This window comes from Neoarius graeffei, chromosome 10, assembly GCF_027579695.1.
Source record: "Neoarius graeffei isolate fNeoGra1 chromosome 10, fNeoGra1.pri, whole genome shotgun sequence".
NCBI lineage: Eukaryota > Metazoa > Chordata > Actinopteri > Siluriformes > Ariidae > Neoarius > Neoarius graeffei.
The window spans coordinates 29,169,021-29,189,722 of NC_083578.1; the positions used below are offsets into that span (position 1 = coordinate 29,169,021).

General features: G+C 40.2%; 1 protein-coding gene across 11 annotated transcripts in view; it reads right to left on the minus strand.

The window, feature by feature from the left end:
- The window catches only part of LOC132893007 (ERC protein 2), a 684,550-nt gene that overhangs the window by 420,472 nt on the left and 243,376 nt on the right, over positions 1 to 20,702 (minus strand). For all 11 annotated transcript variants that reach the window (XM_060931692.1, XM_060931691.1, XM_060931690.1 and 8 more), the window contains one exon: positions 10,879 to 11,046. In XM_060931692.1, coding sequence (XP_060787675.1) covers positions 10,879 to 11,046 — 168 coding nt within the window. The remainder of the gene's footprint in view (positions 1 to 10,878; positions 11,047 to 20,702) is intronic.

Sequence of the window (20,702 nt, forward strand, 5' to 3'; positions counted from 1 at the left end):
AACACATCTCAAAAAAGTTGGGACAAGGCCATGTTTACCACTGTGAGACATCCCCTTTTCTCTTTACAACAGTCTGTAAACGTCTGGGGACTGAGGAGACAAGTTGCTCAAGTTTAGGGATAGGAATGTTAAAACATTCTTGTCTAATGTAGGATACTAGTTGCTCAACTGTCTTAGGTCTTTTTTGTCGTATATTCCATTTTATGATGTGCCAAATGTTTTCTATGGGTGAAAGATCTGGACTGCAGGCTGGGCAGTTCAGTACCCAGACCCTTCTTCTACGCAGCCATGATGCTATAATTGATGTAGTATGTGGTTTGGCATTGTCATGTTGGAAAATGCAAGGTCTTCCCTGAAAGAGACATCATCTGGATGGGAGCATATGTTGCTCTAGAACCTGGATATACCTTTCAGCATTGATGGTGTCTTTCCAGATGTGTAAGCTGCCCATGCCACACGCACTAATGCAACCCCATACCATCAGAGATGCAGGCTTCTGAACTGAGCGCTGATAACAACTTGGGTCGTCCTTCTCCTCTTTAGTCCGAATGACACGGCATCCCTGATTTCCATAAAGAACTTCAAATTTTGATTCGTCTGACCACAGAACAGTTTTCCACTTTGCCACAGTCCATTTTAAATGAGCCTTGGCCCAGAGAAGACGTCTGCGCTTCTGAATTGTGTTTAGATACGGCTTCTTCTTTGAACTATAGAGTTTTAGCTGGCAACGGCAGATGGCACAGTGAATTGTGTTCACAGATAATGTTCTCTGGAAATATTCCTGAGCCCATTTTGTGATTTCCAATACAGAAGCATGCCTGTATGTGATGCAGTGCCGTCTAAGAGCCCGAACATCACGGGCACCCAGTATGGTTTTCCGGCCTTGACCCTTATGCACAGAGATTCTTGCAGATTCTCTGAATCTTTTGATGATATTATGCACTGTAGATGATGATATGTTCAAACTCTTTGCAATTTTACACTGTCAAACTCCTTTCTGATATTGCTCCACTATTTGTCGGCGCAGAAATAGGGGGATTGGTGATCCTCTTCCCATCTTTACTTCTGAGAGCCGCTGCCACTCCAAGATGCTCTTTTTATACCCAGTCATGTTAATGACCTATTGCCAATTGACCTAATGAGTTGCAATTTGGTCCTCCAGCTGTTCCTTTTTTGTTCCTTTAACTTTTCCAGCCTCTTATTGCCCCTGTCCCAACTTTTTTGAGATGTGTTGCTGTCATGAAATTTCAAATGAGCCAATATTTGGCATGAAATTTCAAAATGTCTCACTTTCGACATTTGATATGTTGTCTATGTTCTATTGTGAATACAATATCAGTTTTTGAGATTTGTAAATTACTGCATTCCGTTTTTATTTACAATTTGTTCTTTGTCCCAACTTTTTTGGAATCAGGGTTGTACTTGATTTATATTAATCTTATAATAAGAAATATTTGGTAAATATTCCCATATGTAAAATGTCATCACTTGCTAAGAGACAGAATCTTTTTATCCTGAGGCTCTTGAGCTCATTTTTTTTCCTTTAAGTGTTACCAGTTACCATTTTAGCTAATATTAGTATTTTCTCTCTAATCATCAAGCAAACACATCAATAAAAACAAAATATAAAGATGTGGGTAACTCAAGCAAATGTTTAACACCCATATGATAGAAGATTTTTGGATAACTAAAATAGAACCAGGCCCTTTTATACATCATGAATGATTTTATCATGCTAATTCACACATTTACATACTTAAAAGGGACATGCTATACACTTTCAAAAAAAATTTTCTTATTCTCTGAGATGCTTTTGTAATGTTTGTGAGTTTGTTTGTTTTTTAATTTAAAAAATGCCTTGGTTCTTCTTTTTCTCATGCCATTTTAGCATAGTTTGGAAACCCTATAGACCCTTTTCACGTGACGTCACGACAAACGCGGCCGCCATTTTGGACATGTACTACCAGTAATTTACCACAGCCAACATTGAGGAATGGCAGCAAAGAAAGTTTTTACTTTCAGCAAGACTTCCATCATGCCACTATATTGTTGTGCACCTGGATGTAGTAACCATCAACAAACAAGGCAAGGGTTATCATTTTATCGGATCCCGACGGAGAAGATGGATAGCGGCCATAAACAGGAAAGATTGGCAGCCCTCGGCATACCAACGCTTGTGTAGTGACCACTTTGTTGGAGGTAAGACGAATAAAATTAGCCAGAAAAGGCTAATTTTCAATCATTGCTGTTAACATTCTGTGGCGGCGAGTGTGTAACCAAATAGGTTAAAATAACCCATTGTAACCTCTTTGTTCTTCTGTAGTAGCTATTGTTGACTAGCTAATGTCAACAACATAGTAGCTAGTATGTTACTGTAGCAATGTTTACATTCAGTCATTTGGATGACTGTTAAAACCTTTCAGTCTCAAGTTTTTCCTTTACTGTATTTACTAGTTTACTGTAATTATGATCCGGCAGCTATTTACACCGGATCCAGTGTAAATAGCTGCCGGAGCCAACGTCTGAGGTTCCGGAGCGCGCTCCGGAACCTCGGACGTTGGCTCCGGCAGCTATTTACCTGTACAGGGCTTAATTTGAGGGAGAGCAAGCCGGAGCGCGCTCCGGAACCTCGGACGTTGGCTCCGGCAGCTATTTACCTGTACAGGACTTAATTTGAGGGAGAGCAAGCCGGAGCGCGCTCCGGAACCTCGGACGTTGGCTCCGGCAGCTATTTACCTGTACAGGGCTTAATTTGAGGGAGAGCAAGCCGGAGCGCGCTCCGGAACCTCGGACGTTGGCTCCGGCAGCTATTTACCTGTACAGGACTTAATTTGAGGGAGAGCAAGCCGGAGCGTGCTCCGGAACCTCGGACATTGGCTCCGGCAGCTATTTACCTGTACAGGGCTTAATTTGAGGGGAGCAAGCCGGAGCGCGCTCCGGAACCTCGGACGTTGGCTCCGGCAGCTATTTACACTGGATCCGGTGTAAATAGCTGCCGGATCATAATTACAGTAAACTAGTAAATACAGTAAAGGGAAAAACTTGAGACTGAAAGGTTTTAACAGTCATCCAAATGACTGAACATAAACATTGCTACAGTAACATACTAGCTACTATGTTGTTGACATTAGCTAGTGCTAACAGCTAGCTGCTAGTACACTGCTACAACACAGACACCGACCCTAATAGGTCATTGCCTGGTAACAGCAAATTTATAACGGGCCATGTCTCAACAGACTAAGAAGTTATTTCAATGACATTTAATAACATTTTGTTTATCCTGAGGACCGAAAGTAAATGAAAATGTGAACAAACCTTAGCTGTAATAAGATGGCGACCACCGGCTCCAGGGACGACCCGCTGATGTAGGCATGTTACCCAGCCTGACACAAAATATTTGTAGGCATCCAAACTCTTATACGCTTTCAGATCAATACCTGTGTATGGCGATGGGTTTTTAACGACATAGGTATACAGATCATGTGGGCCGAAGTCAGGTAAAGACGAGGGCTTCGTGTACTTCCGTACGTCAGTGAACAATCCTGGTGGAAGCAGGTAAACGTCGTTCTCTAAGCCTGCTAACCTCAATTTTTGCAAATACCTCTCCCTCTGCTCGCCCTGTAAATGCCCTACGTCGCTGGATAGTGAAGGTGTTTTCTGCATCTTGCTCCTTTTTCTTTTATGTTTTTCGTTTGTCGCCTTCCTCGCATTCAAACTGATTCGAGCCGAAGTCCACTACATGTCCAAAATGGCAGTCGTGTTTACGAAGGTCACGTGACTGAAAAGGGTCTATAGCAGGGGTGTCAAACCTGATCCATAAAGGGCCTTGTGGCTGCAGGTTTTCATTCCAGCCATGCAGCAGCACACCTGACTTGGCTCATTCAATCAACTGAACTGTCTTCACACAGTCAAATACTTGCAGCCACACCCACCCTTGATTAAAGGGTGGGTGTGTCAGTTGATTGAATAAGCCAAATCAGGGTGCTGCTGCATGGCTGGAATGAAAACCTGCAGCCACATGGCCCTTTATGGATCAGGTTTGACACCCCTGGTCTATAGGATAAGACAGGCTGATTTTGCGGCTGTGGTTTGAAATATTAAATATGTAATTAGCTTTGCTCTGATTCACTAGCATCTTTAAACAAGAACTCTGTCATCCTCATTATATAATTTCACAATTTTACAGGTCAACCCTGTTCTAAATGAGTTTGATCTTTAATGCCATTAAACCTTTTAATATAGTTTAGGCTTTCTTCCTACATAGATCACATTGGGTAAGGAGACAATTTAACAAATGTAGCAGTTCAAATGATCAATCTGCTTAAAGATGTCTATAACTTTGGATTTGTATGAAACTCAGGATGAGGATTGGGATTGGAATATTATATCAAAGAATGTTTTTGCATAAAGAATATTGTTCACCAGTTGATGCATTATAAAGTTGTGCATTATTTATATAATTCCCCATTACACATTCCAAATGAAACGTCTTGTTATTGGTTCTAAATGTTCCTCAAATTTAGTTTACTGGTACCTTTGTCCATGTATTCTGGCAGTATCCTCCAGTCAAATGTCTTTGAAAATTGCTGCAGGCCTGTTGTGCTTTCTTTTAGAATGAGATGTTCAAATTTCCTCAGCACTGTTCTTGCTCTAAGATGACTCATACTTCAGTCTACATCTTCTCCACAAGAAAATACTATTGGCTTGATTAAATCATGTTAAAAACGCAGCTATTAAATTTCTTATTGAGTCTATACCTTCTCTGAAGTCAGTTTTTTTTAAGTTTCTTTGCAAATATTATTTTGCTGGAAAGAGCCACTGCCAGGCTCCATCATGCAAGAGATACCACTGTGGATTTTTTTTTCCTCTCTAAGGTTCTTGTTCTTATACTGTTTATTGTTATTTATTTAAAAAAATCGGATGATATATAAACATATATACACACAAAGATGTCTAAAGTGTAATTTTAAAATATAAAAATTTACCATGTGAAAGGATTGTATTTCTGTTTTTAAATGTAAGTAGGATAATAGTGTGTTTTAGTGATTTTCTCATTATTACATATACAGTACAGTAGAGTTACTGGTTACAGTAATGTTCACTAATTCTTACCATGTGAGGTTGGTTTTCATAGTTTTTAAACATTTATACAATAATGTGCAAAAGTCTTAGGCACCCTTTTTTTATGCAAACTTTGTTATAGATTTCTATTTTATGACTTCTACATTATCGTGTCAGTACAAAAACATTTTAGAGTTCCAAACGTTTGCTCTCCAGCACAAAATTAAATGTTACAGAAAAAAAGTTTGTATCTGAGCAGCATATTACATAAGAGACCACGTTTCAGATTAAAAAAGAAAACATAATGAAGGCTACTGGGTTTTGCTGCAAAATTAAGAAGCGAGTGTGACCGTCAAAGTGTCCAGAAGAACTGTGGCTGGTTCTGCAAGATGCTCAGTAAAACCTACAACTTATTTCCTTATAAAACTGCACTCATTGTACCTGAGACTACTATTTTTTTTTAAAGCAAAGAGTCATCTCACACCAAATATTGAATTTGTTTCATTTATTATGGCTTACTGCTGTTTATAGTATTTTTTTTAATGTTGAAACATTTCATTTCATTACTTTTAAGCAATTTTTGGTTTACAGCATTTCTTTACATGTGCCTAAGACTTTTGCACAGTACTCTACAGTATATGCTTAGCAATAATAATATTATTGATATCATTTTTTTTTCAAATACATACTATGTTGAAAAAGCTCCTATTTGTTCAATTTATGTGAGACATACTGACTTTTGATAAACAAGCTTTATGTCAAGTGTATGCACTTGACATAAAGCTAATCTTGCTCAATTTCCTAATCTTGTTTTTCCCTAATCTTGATCAAAAATCCCTAAGATTTTTCCCTAATCTTGATCAAGTTCTCAATAATCAAGTTCCAGTGACAACCAAGGGTGGACAAATAGCTTGCTCAAAAACAAAGCACAAGCAAATTACATAATATCCAGGCTATCACTTTTTTATTCATATAGTTACCTGACAAACAAATCAAATCAAAATCAATGTATTTGTACAGCACTTTTAACAATAGACATTGTTGCAAAGCAGCTTTACAGAAAAACATAGATTTTAAACATATGAATTAATAAACTTGTACCTATGGAGCAAGCCTGAGGTGATGGTGGCAAGGAAAACCTGACGTGGAAGAAACCTTGAGAGACTCAAAAGGGAACCCATCCTCATCTGGGTGACAACAGATAGTGTGATTATAAAGAACTCACTTCTATACAAGTAAGTGTGCCCTATATTGTCAAAAAGTGCAATTGTGTAACCAGGAAATTCATTATAGGTTTGACATTAAGTCTATTTTGTACAAGCAGGATTAGGAGGCTGTTTATATACCATAACTGCTAACAAGTTTTTTCCCCCTTTTCTTCAATCATTCAACAGCCAGAGAATTATACCCTGTATCAACTTTTGTCAAAGAAAGCTTTTCATTTGCTATGTTTGTTCGAATGAAACATGCTCCACTTGCTGTGGCATGTTCTACTTTTCAAATCACACCATCTAGTGCACTACGCATGCAGTGAGGATGTGGTCTGTCTATTTTTACTTGACATATTATTTAGCCTGAGCAGAGGAGAGACCATCTTTCTAGAATAAGGAATATGAAGATGTAGAAACAGTGGTTAAACTGCACAAAATAAAGTAACATAAAGGTGTATAATAATAATAATAATAATTATTATTATTATTATTATTATTATTATTATGCCTGAAGGCATTTCTACATCACATAATATGTATCACAATATCTAGCTAACAAACTGAAAGCTAAACAGTAGTGTTGCATTAAAAGTCTGTACAATACTAATTTATATTTGGAGACATTAAAAAAAAAGTATTTAACACAGAACAAGAGGAAGAAGTTTAAAATTTTTAATCTTAAATATACTTTAATTTAATCGCTGTTTCCTGATATTGTAATTCTAATAGAGATGATAATTTTGATATCTCAGAAATTTGTGTCACTACATAACTCTAACTCTAATGCTCAAGTGAAAATGAAGACATTAACCAGAGCAAAATAATGCATCATATCAACAGCTCATAAGTGAAAAGGTTAGCCAGAGGCTTGTGCCATTTTGTCAAGGGAGAAAACACAATATGCTTCATCACCTGAGACATTATCAGCAGAGGATAAATGAATCTCAAGTACTCACTTATTTTCCATAATCTTTATTAATACACACACATAAATAGCTTGTCATAATTTCAAGTGAAATTATCTTTTTGAATAAGCACTGTGGAGCTTTCACTTGTTTGAGATGCCAATTATAACTGCAGGAAAAAAAAAAAAAGCCAAAAATTTGTTTGCTATAGCAAGTGCAAAGTTTGGATCACCTAGACTTCACACACTATAAGATTTGCCACAAGAGCCATAGCTCCACCATCTTAGTCTACATAATGCAGATTATCCATCCATTATCCCTAACTGCTTATCTTGTGCAGGGTCGTGGGCAAGTGGCGGGGTACACCCTGGACAAGTCACCAGGTCATCGCAAGGCTGACACATAGAGACACGCAAGCACTCACACTCCCATTCACACCTACGGTCAATTTAGAGCCACCAATTAGCCTAACCTGCATGTCTTTGGATTGTGGGGGAAACCGGAGCACCCAGAGGAAACCCACACAGACATGGGGAGGACACGCAAACTCCACACAGAAAGGCCCCTGCTGGCCACTGGGCTCAAACCCAGAACCTTCTTGCTGTGACGCAACAGTGCTAACCACTACACCACCATGCCGCCTAATGCAGATCATGGAAACAAAATAAAGCTTAGACCTTTACACAAACTACCAGATAGAAATGGAAAAGGCTGAAAACCATAGTATGAGTGAAAGAATTCCATTAAATTGATTAAATGATTTGAATCACATATGAGTTTATGAATTTGCTATTTTAAACAGCTTCTGTGGCATTTTCAATGGACCAATTTGTGAGGAACTATTAAATGGTCTAACAGCCATTTTGGGGGCCAGAGAGAGCAAACTTACAGGAAGCTGTTCTAGGTAAGGAATAAAATGCAATGGGGCATATTTTTATGGGAAAGTAATTGACAACTTGGTGTTGTGATGCGGCCTGATGCCAAGCTGATACCACCAGTCTCTCTAGTTTGTCTTTCCAGCTTGTGATGTTGCAGAGAAACAGCAAAGTTCATTGTCCTGAAGAGTTTCCCAATTCAAGAATTGTTTGTTTCAGGCTCCCTAAGCATCCATGGAACTAAATTTAGAAAATGAAAGCGAATCAAAATCAACTGAATGCAGTTTATCTGAACTACTTTTACAACCCATAATATATATCATAATATATAGCGAGCAAACGCCCAGCAAAACAGTAGTGTTGCATTAAAAAGATCTGAAAAACTCAGTTTTTTTTCAGAACATTCAGAACATCAACATTTTACAATTTAAAAAACTGAGTGAAAAACTCTGACTTTTAATCTAATCACTGCTTTCAGCATCTGTAATTGTTATAGTAACGATGTTTGCAATATCTCAGAAATTTGTATTCCAATATAACGCTAATGCTAACCCAACACGCTGTTACCTCACATTTGTCTCTGAAATGAATGTTTGGAAAACAAATTAAATGAAATGAATGCAGCATAACTGAAATATTTACTGAAACACTGGTGAAACATTTATTGTACATGCAAGAATTATTCTGAATCTTCTATAACTCTGTTTTGGAACCTTGCTACAAGCTAGTGGAGGAAAGTTACGCTAAGCATTATGGCTACAGTGTTTTAGCTGGATGTGTAAATGTGTGTGCAATGATTGTGCAAACCGAGTTATGCTCATTCTGACAAAAAAAAAAAACGATACATGAAGCAATGGAGGGGAAACACAAATTGAAAAAAAAGTGTGTGTGCGCGCGCGTGTGTGTAATATTGGTATGAACACTGACGCTTGTTTTACGAGGCCTGTACTTTCAGATGTCTTACTCTGTCCAGTCAAAATATCCAAATTTCCTGTTTAAAAAGCCCCACGCCTCACAAGAAAAACAAGCTGAATCAAGTACATTAGATATACAATACCATAACCAAATAGTGTGCCCGTTCCAATTCATACCTCATAAATAATCTACAATCAATGGAGCTTGTTAGCACCCTGCTATGAGCTGAGGTGAAGCTCTAGGGGCTACTCAGGTAAGTAAGTGACTATACATGAAAAAACTTTAAAGGTCGCCACAATGGGCTGGCCTTGGAGAGATTGCTGACCTGGGACCTGCTGATCTAAAAACAGCCAAGTTGGATGCTTAACCAAAACTGTTGGACTCTCTGACCTGAAATCCGTCATTCAAATGGCAGTGCTATTACAGAGAGTGTATAATATTAATCGAGGCCAAGGGAGTACTATACTGATCTAGGAAATGACTTCAAAGAGAATGGGAGATAATGGGAGTTGCGAATGAATTGCACTTTTAATGCAGTTAATTAGTAAGAGAGAATAGAGACAGAACAGACAAGAGGAAAGATAATTGCAGGAATGAGAAATAGATTAGGATTAGGGGAGTAAAAGACAAAACAAGGAGAAACTAATCTTGTGTGTGTGTGTGTGTGTGTGTGTGTGTGTGTGTGTGTGTGTGTGTGTGTGTGTGTGTGTGTTATGGGAGTTAGGAGGGTTCATTGGGTCTAGACCAGGGGAGCAATAAGATGGCTCCCTGGAGGTAATTCTAACTCAGTAAGTGTAGTTAACCTTATAACAGTCATTAGGGTCATAAGGGAGAAAACAAGCACGTTAACACACACACACACACACACACACACACACACACACACACACACACACACACACACACACACACACACACCTTTGAACACAGGCCAACTTCAGAGGTCAGTGTCTGTGCTCATTAAATCTTACCAGGCTTTGCCCTTTTAATCAAAATCTGTAACTGAATCACAGAGACAGCAGGTTAATCCATTTAAGGGTAAGCGGACATCTCTTGGGTACATTGCCCCTGATGCTCCATAATGTAATCCAACCAACAACACAGTTCAACTCTTGTGTATCATCTTTGTCTTGACTAAGCTAATTGAAACAGACATTTCTTTAACACAATAGACTGCTCTAGGTCAAAATGACATCCAAACCCATCCCGTTTTACAGCCAGGCCAAAGCTGCAGGAAACTGGTCCAAATCTAGCATGGCCCAGACCAGAGGACAGGGTAAGTAAGGCCATAGATGACCCAGGCCAAAACCCAGGACAGCTAACGAGCAAACAGAACCCAAAGCAAACAAAAAGGAGTGCAGGGCAACCTGGGTCAGACTCGGAACAGAGAAACATGAGCCAAAAGCAATCTGGGCTTTGGAGGGTCCAAACCGAATAAAAAGCCCACAACGGCTTGGGACAATCCCAGACAGGAACAGGGCAGCGGAGCCAGGGGGGCAGCCAAAACCAATGCAAAAAAACAACTCACTAGTGCAGTTGTGGAAAGAAAAGGGTTTTTTTTAGAGAATAGAGTACTGTCAGTCCTCCATTTGTAGTTTAATGAAGTGTTTTGTTTGAAGAAATCACAGCAAAATTAAACTGGTTTGGGCATGGCGAGAGAACATAAGGGAAGTAATAATAAATTGCCATTAGTAAAGCCATCATCATTCTAAATATAATCTTTGCCATCATTTTGTCAACAACACCATTATATTTGCATTCCTCACAAGCTGTATTAAAATCATACTTCTGGTATCTGTAATATTGTCACCGCTGTCATAACTGTCTCCAAGGTCATCACTATCATCTTCATTTCAACAGTAAATATGGTTTTCTTTTACTGGTGTTCAATGCAGGCATTTTGGCACTAACCTTCTTCTGCAGCACAATGATCTTGCGCTCTTTCACCTCCAGCATGTCCTTCAAATCACCTATTTCCCCATTCAGAGTGCCTTTCTCATCTGCTACATCCTGAAGCTGCTTGCTCTTTTTATTCAGGAAGGACTCTTTTTCCTCCAGACGCAGCCTCAGGGCATCAACCTGAGTGAAATAATAAAAAATATCAGGAAATATTAGAAATAAAGTAACATATTGAACAATGATGCGGCATGGTGGTGTAAGTGGTTAGCACTGTCGCCTCACAACAAGAAGGTTCTGGATGTGAGCACAGCGGCCAGCGGGGGCCTTTCTGTGTGGAGTTTGCATGTTCTCCCTGTGTCTGCGTGGGTTTCCTCCGGGTGCTCCGGTTTCCCCCACAGTCCAAGCACATGCAGGTTAGGCTAAATGGTGGCTCTAAATTGTTCATACCTGTAGGTGTGAATGTGTGTGTGAGTGGTTGAGAGGAGAAAACCTCTATAATAATCCAGTAGAAGACAACAGGAAACCACTACTGTAATGTTCCCTCGATACTTTGATGGCTGAAGCCATCAGAGCGGCCACATCACTGTAGTGATATGCTAAAATGGATGGATGGACTGAACAATGACATTAATTGAACTCTAGGGGGGAAAAAGAATCAGAATGTCTTCAGTAGTTAAATGAACATGCTGTGGAAGGGCGTACATCGAATGGCGACATAAAATAATCTCAGGGAGTCTGAAAAGTTGTAATGAACTGTAGGATGCACACAAACATCATCCAAATTCATGTACAACATACAGACACTTTACATCAGATATTTCCACGTATCTTTAAAGAAAAATAAATTAACTTAAGTAATTCAAACAGCCTTCCAAATCTTCTGTAAGAGTATCTGAAACAAGAAATCAGACTAATTCCCAGGGGACGCTGTATAAAACCATTGCTCAATTGTCTAAGCAGATAGCAAATCTAGTAAAATGATACATGATTCCCAGGATTTTAATTAGCTGCTTTTAGCACATGCTATCAGATTCAGAAAGAATGCACCTTTTATTTCTGCTACTGCAGGCATACAGTTACCAGTACATCTAAGACAGTAAGAGAGAGACTGAATCTGAAATAATGAGAGATATGGGGCATGCATGCTTGCTGAGGTAAAGCCCATTACAGGAGTATTACAGGAGAGCAAAGACCTACTCAGCTTAAGATGGAAAACTATTCATCTCATATTGCTCTTCTGGCAGTGGCCTAGCCTCAGGATACAGAACACTATCTCAGTCTGTCACTCTCTCTCTCTCTTTCTGACTATCTATCTGCTGGCATCCTTTGCTGCCAGTGACACGGGTAATCCGCAGTCAGTTGGCAAGTCATAATTTATGAAGAATTTGTCCGCAATACAGCAGGAAATCACTTGTGTCTGCCCAGTCTAATTTTTTTTTAATCTGTCATACTGCACTGCATGTGGGCCTCTTTACAAAATATACCCAATGTGCATAATATCCAGTTTAAAAAAAAAAAACACCTACAATTGTATTTTTTTTTCAGGCACAGAATGTTTCTGTTCAGCTTAAAGGAAATATACACACTGAATGACCTGCATGTCAGTATTTATAATCTACAGTGCTGTGCAAAAGTCTTAGGCACATGTAAAGAAATGCCATAGACCAAAAATGGCTTAAAAATAATTAAATGAAATGTTTCAACATTAAAAAATATACTATAAACAGCAGTAAGACATAATAAATGAAACAAAGCCAATATTTGGTGTGAGACGACCCTTTGCTTTAAAAAAAAAAGAAAGTAGTCTCAGGCCAAGTTTACATTAGACCGTATCTGTCTCGTTTTCTTCGCGGATGCACTGTCCGTTTACATTAAAACGCCTGGAAACGCCGGGAAACGGGAATCCGCCAGGGTCCACGTATTCAATCCAGATCGTGTCAACTCCGGTGCTGTGTAAACATTGAGGATACGCGGATACGCTGTGCTGAGCTCTAGCTGGCGTCGTCATTGGACAACGTCACTGTGACATCCACCTTCCTGATTCGCTGGCGTTGGTCATGTGACCTGACTGCTGAAAAACGGCGCGGACTTCCGCCTTGTATCACCTTTCATTAAAGAGTATAAAAGTATGAAAATACTGCAAATACTGATGCAAATACTGCCCATTGTGTAGTTATGATTGTCTTTAGGTTTGCCATCCTTCCACTTGCAAGTGGTAAGTGACTTGCGCACAGCGGCTCAGTCCCGAATCACTGCTCGTGCGCTTAACTCGCACGCTCTGTGAGCTGCGCAGGGCCGGAGTGCGCACCCTCCAGAGGGCACTCGCTGTTCAGGGCGGAATGATTTGGAGCGCAGCCGCTGAGGAGGAAGCAATGAGCCGCACTGACACATTTCAACTTACGTGCCGAATTAGTCATGTGATTAGCGTATCCGTGTATTGGCGTTGCTGTGTGCACGCTAATCGTGTATTGGCGTTGCTGTGTGCACGCTAATCGTTTTTAAAAACGTTAATCTGATGATCCGCTGATACGGTCTAATGTAAACCCCACCTCAGATACAATGAGTGCAGTTTTAAAAGGAAATGAGCTGTAGGTTTTACTGAGCATCTTGCAGAACCAGCCACAGTTCTTCTGGACACTTTGACAGTCACACTCGCTTCTCAATTTTGCAGCAAAACCCAGTAGCCTTCATTATGTTTTCTTTTTTAATCTGAAACGTGGTCTCTTATGTAATATACTGCTCATATACAAACATTTTTTTTCCTGTAACATTTAATTTTGTGCTGGAAAATGAACATTTGGAACTCTAAAATGTTTTTGTACTGACTCGATAATGTAGAAGTCATAAAATAGAAATCTGGAACAAAGTTTGTATGAAAAAAATAGGATGCCAAAGACTGTTGCATAGTCGTGTATGTATATGTGACTTTCAATTGCGCAAAAGATTTATTTTATGATTCAGTTCTGATTTTCTTGGTTTATATGTCTTTCATAACAAGTTACTCTGTTTTCGCTCACACTAACAATGTCCTACTTTGAACACATAATTCTGTTCCGACTGCCTGCTAGTAGTGCACCAGTGGGAATTCATCTCTACCGAAAGACAGTTATGCAGAAGCGCTTTAGACGTTTAGTCTGTCCATCACTCTCATCTCTTCATCTGTATGCTCGGCTGAAACACATCAGGTTCCAAAGCTTTAACTTCATCATGCTTGTCATCTTGCAGATTGCTAACTAGCCATTCCAAATCTCTGCTGTAACTACATCATATAGCTGCATTGCATTCTGAAACTTTGAATCCAGCATTTGAAATAGCTGTAAACAGTTTTTCTGACTTCAACTTTTTTTTCTCATCTCATCTCATCTCATCTCATCTCATCTCATTATCTTTAGCCGCTTTATCCTGTTCTACAGGGTCGCAGGCAAGCTGGAGCCTATCCCAGCTGACTATGGGCGAAAGGCGGGGTACACCCTGGACAAGTCGCCAGGTCATCACAGGGCTGACACATAGACACAGACAACCATTCACACTCACATTCACACCTACGGTCAATTTAGAGTCACCAGTTAACCTAACCTGCATGTCTTTGGACTGTGGAGGAAACCAGAGCACCCGGAGGAAACCCACGCAGACACGGGGAGGACATGCAAACTCCGCAAAGAAAGGCCCTCGCCGGCCACGGGGCTCGAACCCGGACCTTCTTGCTGTGAGGCGACAGCACTAACCACCAAATCACCGTGCCGCCCCTTTTTTTCTCATCTCATCTCATTATCTCTAGCCGCTTTATCCTTCTACAGGGTCGCAGGCAAGCTGGAGCCTATCCCAGCTGACTACGGGCGAAAGGCGGGGTACACCCTGGACAAGTCGCCAGGTCATCACAGGGCTGACACATAGACACAGACAACCATTCACACTCACATTCACACCTACAGTCAATTTAGAGTCACCAGTTAACCTAACCTGCATGTCTTTGGACTGTGGGGGAAACCGGAGCACCCGGAGGAAACCCACGCGGACACGGGGAGAACATGCAAACTCCGCACAGAAAGGCCCTCGCCGGCCCCGGGGCTCGAACCCAGGACCTTCTTGCTGTGAGGCGACAGCACTAACCACTACACCACCGTGCCGCCCCCCTTTTTTTCTTTTGTAAATAATTTAAAATAAAGAATAAACAAAGAAACTTTAGTTCAGTAATGTTTAGTCAATGGAAAAATTGCCTTTCTAAAATGTTTCTTTAAACTCTTGTAAATTTCAATCGACTTTTCATTCATTATCAAATTACCAAATTGTAAATAATATATGTAATATACTTTGGTACCCTAACCCTAGCTTACTACTTTAATAAAGACATTTATAAAACAGACCTGGAAGTCAACTGTAGCTGAACTGGTGCACTGTGTTAAATTGTTTAAGGGCGGATTAGTGACTAACATATAGGCCACATCAAACATGGTGGTTTCAAGATGGTGGAGTGGCAAAATATAATCGCTCGTATTCGATTGGAATCTCAGCAACTTCCATAAAAAATCCATCAGATATCTTTAATTAAAAATGATCTGTAGGTATTTATAATAAAGATTAAATGTTCTTAGAACTTGTGGGAAAGGACTTTAGAGTTATGCTAAAAAAATTTTGATTTGGGCAGCAATGGTGGTGTCGTGGTTAGCACTGTCACCTCACAGCAAGAAGGTTCTGGGTTCGAGCCCAGGGGCTGAAGGGGGCCTTTCTGTGTAGAGTTTGCATGTTCTCCCCGTGTCTGCGTGGGTTTCCTCCGGGTGCTCCTGTTTCCCCCGCAGTCCAAAGACATGCAGGTTAGGTTCATTGGTGGCTCTAAATTGACCATAGGTGTGAATGTGAGTGTGAATAGTTGTTTGTCTCTATGTGTCAGCCCTGTGATGATCTGGCAACTTGTCCAGGGTGTACCCCGCCGTTCACCCATAGTCAGCTGGGATAGGCTCCAGCTTGCCCGCGACCCTGCACAGGATAAGCAGTTATGGATAATGGATGGATGGACTTTTGATTTGCGCTTAAAGACTTGTCGAAAAATTTTTGTGCTAAATGACCGTAAACCCACATGCACTGGTCTGGTCCTGGTCTTGACTCAGTCTCGTCCTGCCTTAGTCTTGACTTGATCTGAACCCCTCAAAGACTTGGTCTTGTCTTGGTCTCAACACATTTTGATCTTGGTCACGATTTGGTCTTGGTTTAGCTGGTCTTAATTAAAACACTACTTTCTCAAATAAAAGTAAAATTGGCTTTTAAAACATTTCCTAAAATGTAGCCTGCATGATTTTTCAACTTTTACGTATTGCGTTTATTTCTACAGCTGAGGTCATGGGTCATTGTGGCTCAAATGGCTAAACATCAGTGAAGACTGAGGCTGCATCTGAATACTCACACCTTCCATTAGTGAGCAAAAAGCAGTGTTTAGGGTGCCCGAATACTCAGTAGGCATTTACTAGCAGTCGAACAGAATCCAGATGAATTTGCTATCTCTGTAGTATATGGAGGGTGCAAATGTACCACACTATGCCACCCCATAATTCAGATGGATCCTCCGAAGAACTGAAGAGAAATTCTCCCAGGAAAAATCAGAAGAAGATGGCTATCCAAGAGAAGCTGGTTGTTGCAGCAGTGTAAAAATGTATCACATATTGTTTAAACATTTCTGCTATTGCATATGTCATCTGAGAACATCCATGTCAAGGGACAAGTAAGATGACTGTGTCATCAGGTACGTCTGAATTGTATCCTTACTACTCAACTGCAAACTCGTGAAATGTATTACAGTTATATTAGTAGGTCAGGTAGTAAGTACTTCACCATCATTAGTACATACTGAGAATTGCAGACTGAATAGATATGCATATAACCAAATACAGTGGTGCTTGAAAGTTTGTGAACCCTTTAGAATTTTCTATATTTCTGCATAAATATGATATAAAACATCATCAGATTTTCACATAAGTCCTAAAAGTAGATAAAGAGAACCCCGTTAAACAAATAAGACAAAAATATTATACTTGGTCATTTATTTATCGAGGAAAATGATCCAATATTACACATCTGTGAGTGGCAAAAGTATGTGAACCTCTAGGATTAGCAGTTAATTTGAAGGTGAAATTAGAGTCAGGTGTTTTCAATTAATAGGATGACAATCAGGTGTGAGTGGGCACCCTGTTTTATTTAAAGAACAGGGATCTATCAAAGTCTGATCTTCACAACACATGTTTGTGGAAGTGTATCATGGCACAAACAAAGGAGATTTCTGAGGACCTCAGAAAAAGCATTGTTGATGCTCATCAGGCTGGAAAAGGTTACGAAACCATCTCTAAAGAGTTTGGACTCCACCAATCCGAAGTCAGACAGATTGTGTACAAATGGAGGAAATTCAAGACCATTGTTACCCTCCCCAGGAGTGGTCGACCAACAAAGATCACTCCAAGAGCAAGGCGTGTAATAGTCGGAGAGGTCACAAAGGACCCCAGGGTAACTTCTAAGCAACTGAAGGCCTCTCTCACATTGACTAATGTTAATGTTCATGAGTCCACCATCAGGAGAACACTGAACAACAATGCTATGCATGGCAGGGTTGCAAGGAGAAAGCCACTGCTCCCCAAAAAGAACATTGCTGCTCGTCTGCAGTTTACTAAAGATCATGTGGACAAGCCAGAAGGCTATTAGAAAAATGTTTTGTGGACAGATGAGCCCAAAATAGAACTTTTTGGTTTAAATGAGAAGCGTTAAGTTTGGAGAAAGGAAAACACTGCATTCCAGAATAAGAACCTTATCCCATCTGTGAAACATGGTGGTGGTAGTATCATGGTTTGGGCCTGTTTTGCTGCATCTGGACCAGGATGGCTTGCCATCGTTGATGGAACAATGAATTCTGAATTATACCAGTGAATTCTAAAGGAAAATGTCAGGACATCTGTCCATGAACTGAATCTCAAGAGAAGGTGTGTCATGCAGCATGACAATGACCCTAAGCACACAAATCGTTCTACCAAAGAATGGTTAAAGAAGAATAAAGTTAATGTTTTGGAATGGCCAAGTCAAAGTCCTGACCTTACTCCAATGGAAATGTTGTCAAAGGACCTGAAGCGAGCAGTTCATGTGAGGAAACCCACCAACATCCCAGAGTTGAAGCTGTTCTGTACGGAGGAATGGGCTAAAATTCCTCCAAGCCAGTGTGCAGGACTGATCAACAGTTATCGGAAGTGTTTAGTTGCAGTTATTGCTGCACAAGGGGGTCACACCAGATACTGAAAGCAAAGGTTCACATACTTTTGCCAATTACAGATATGTAATATTGGATCGTTTTCCTCAATAAATAAATGACCAAGTATAATATTTTTGTCTCATTTGTTTAACTGGGTTCTCTTTATCTACTTTTAGGACTTGTGTGAAAATCTGATGATGTTTTAGGTCATATTTATGCAGAAATATAGAAAATTCTAAAGGGTTCACAAACTTTCAAGCACCACTGTACACTCACCGGACACTTTATTAGGAACACTTGTACATCTGCTCATTCATGCAGCCAATCATGTGGTAGCAAGCAGCACCTTGCCTAAAAATCATGCAGATACAGGTCCAGAGCTTCATTTAATGTTTGCATCAAACATTAAAATGAAGAAAAAGTGTGATCTCAGTGACTTTGACTGTGGCATGGTTGCTGGTGCCAGACAGGCTGGTTTGAGTATTTCAGAAATTGTTTATTCAGTATGGTGTGAAAAACAAATAAACATTCAGTGAGTGGCAATTCTGTGGGTGGAAATGGCTTATTATTGAGCGAGGTCAGAGAAGAAATAGCCAGGCTGGTTTCAGGAAGGCTAACATAAATAATTACACTTTACAATCAGAAGTGAAACTTCTCATCAACATCTCATTCTCATCTCATTATCTCTAGCTGCTTTATCCTGTTCTACAGGGTCGCAGGCAAGCTGGAGCCTATCCCAGCTGACTACGGGCGAAAGGCGGGGTACACCCTGGACAAGTCGCCAGGTCATCACAGGGCTGACACATAGACACAGACAACCATTCACACTCACACCTACAGTCAATTTAGAGTCACCAGTTAACCTAACCTGCATGTCTTTGGACTGTGGGGGAAACCGGAGCACCCGGAGGAAACCCACGCGGACACGGGGAGAACATGCAAACTCCGCACAGAAAGGCCCTCGCCGGCCACGGGGCTCGAACCCGGACCTTCTTGCTGTGAGGCGACAGCGCTAACCACTACACCACCGTGCCGCCCCTTCTCATCAACAATGAAAACATAATGAATCTTAAGGATGGTCAACAATAGCAGAAAATCACATTGGGTTCCACTCCTATCAGCTAAGAACAGGAATGTGAGGTTACAGTGGGCACAGACTCACCAAAATTAGACAGTTTGAGATTGGAAAAAGTTCAGGTGCTTTTTTTCCCCACCATTTTGTGTAAACTCTAGAGACTACTGTGGGTGAAACTCTATGCAGATCAGCAGTTTCAGAAATACTCAAACCAACCCATTTGGCACCAACAACCATGGTTGGTCAAAGTCCATGCCATGGTCAAAGTCACTGAGATCGTATTTGTTCCTCATTCTGATGTTTGTTGTGAACATGAACTAAGCCTTTTGATTTTTATTTGTACGGTTTTATGCATCATGCTGCTGCAGGTGTATTGGTGTTCTTTATAAATAGGTGTGTCAATTTCTATGATAAATAGCACAGTAGTACACTTCAGGCTGGTAATATAATGTAATTAAGATTGGATAAACAGGGTAACTCCTGGATCGATTCAGCCTTTGCCATGTATTTGCTTCAAATGTCGACATTTTAATTAATTCATAATGTACATGAAGACTAAACAGACTTTTCTCTATCACATACACAGACCCACATATACTCAATATATGAGCTAATACGTTTGCATATAGGAGTCAGAGAGTGAGATTGTGCAGCCTGTGTAGTTGGAGATCTGGATAAACATGGTCAGTCTGTTCTACTGGTCAGTATCAACAGTGTGGAAAATCTGGATACTATTCAGGGACAATCTTAAATCCCATCTTTATATGATATCATAATGAGCTCATGGTACACATTATGTGCATACATTTGTGTATAGAAGTGAGAGTGTCTGTGTGTTCCTTATGACACATGCAGTTGATTGTGTGCATGTGGGTTTTGGTGTAGTCACATCTGAACATTGGCACATGCATTTATGTATTTAATTTGAAGCCTCGGGTGGTGTAAAATTCTTTCATTTAGCCATGTCTAGCTGCATAAACATCTCAAGTGCTTCTTTTGCCCAAGACATATACATTCACATGCTCTGTCTTCACACCTCTATGTGTATTATGATACACAGAGTATTATAAACCATTAAAAGAAAAAAAAAAGCCTTCTTGGGCAAGGCCTTTGAAAGCCGATCACACAGACATTGCACAAGCAACCTTGAACTGTTGCATCCCATAACTTCATGGTGGAGTACAAACATGCAGAGACAGTAAAACTAGCATGGCATTGTTGCTTCTGTATGCCAAACTGCTTTATTACAAAAGGCCAAAAGCAATCTTGCTCAAAATCAAAACAAGATACTCCTATTACCCAGCCATGACTTAGGTATCATCTATGTATAAATTTGTGTGTGAGAGCATTAACCCCAATGTGGACCAAAGTGAAGTCCAGCCAGAGAAGATTGCATCGAGGCGTGTCCAGGAGCACTCACAGACACACATGCACACATTAAAAACATCTCCATTGCGATGGCCTCTCCTGCTTTTCACTCAGCACCACATCATTTAAGGAAGTCCTTGATACGTTTTCAAGATCTTGTGGTTTGCAGAA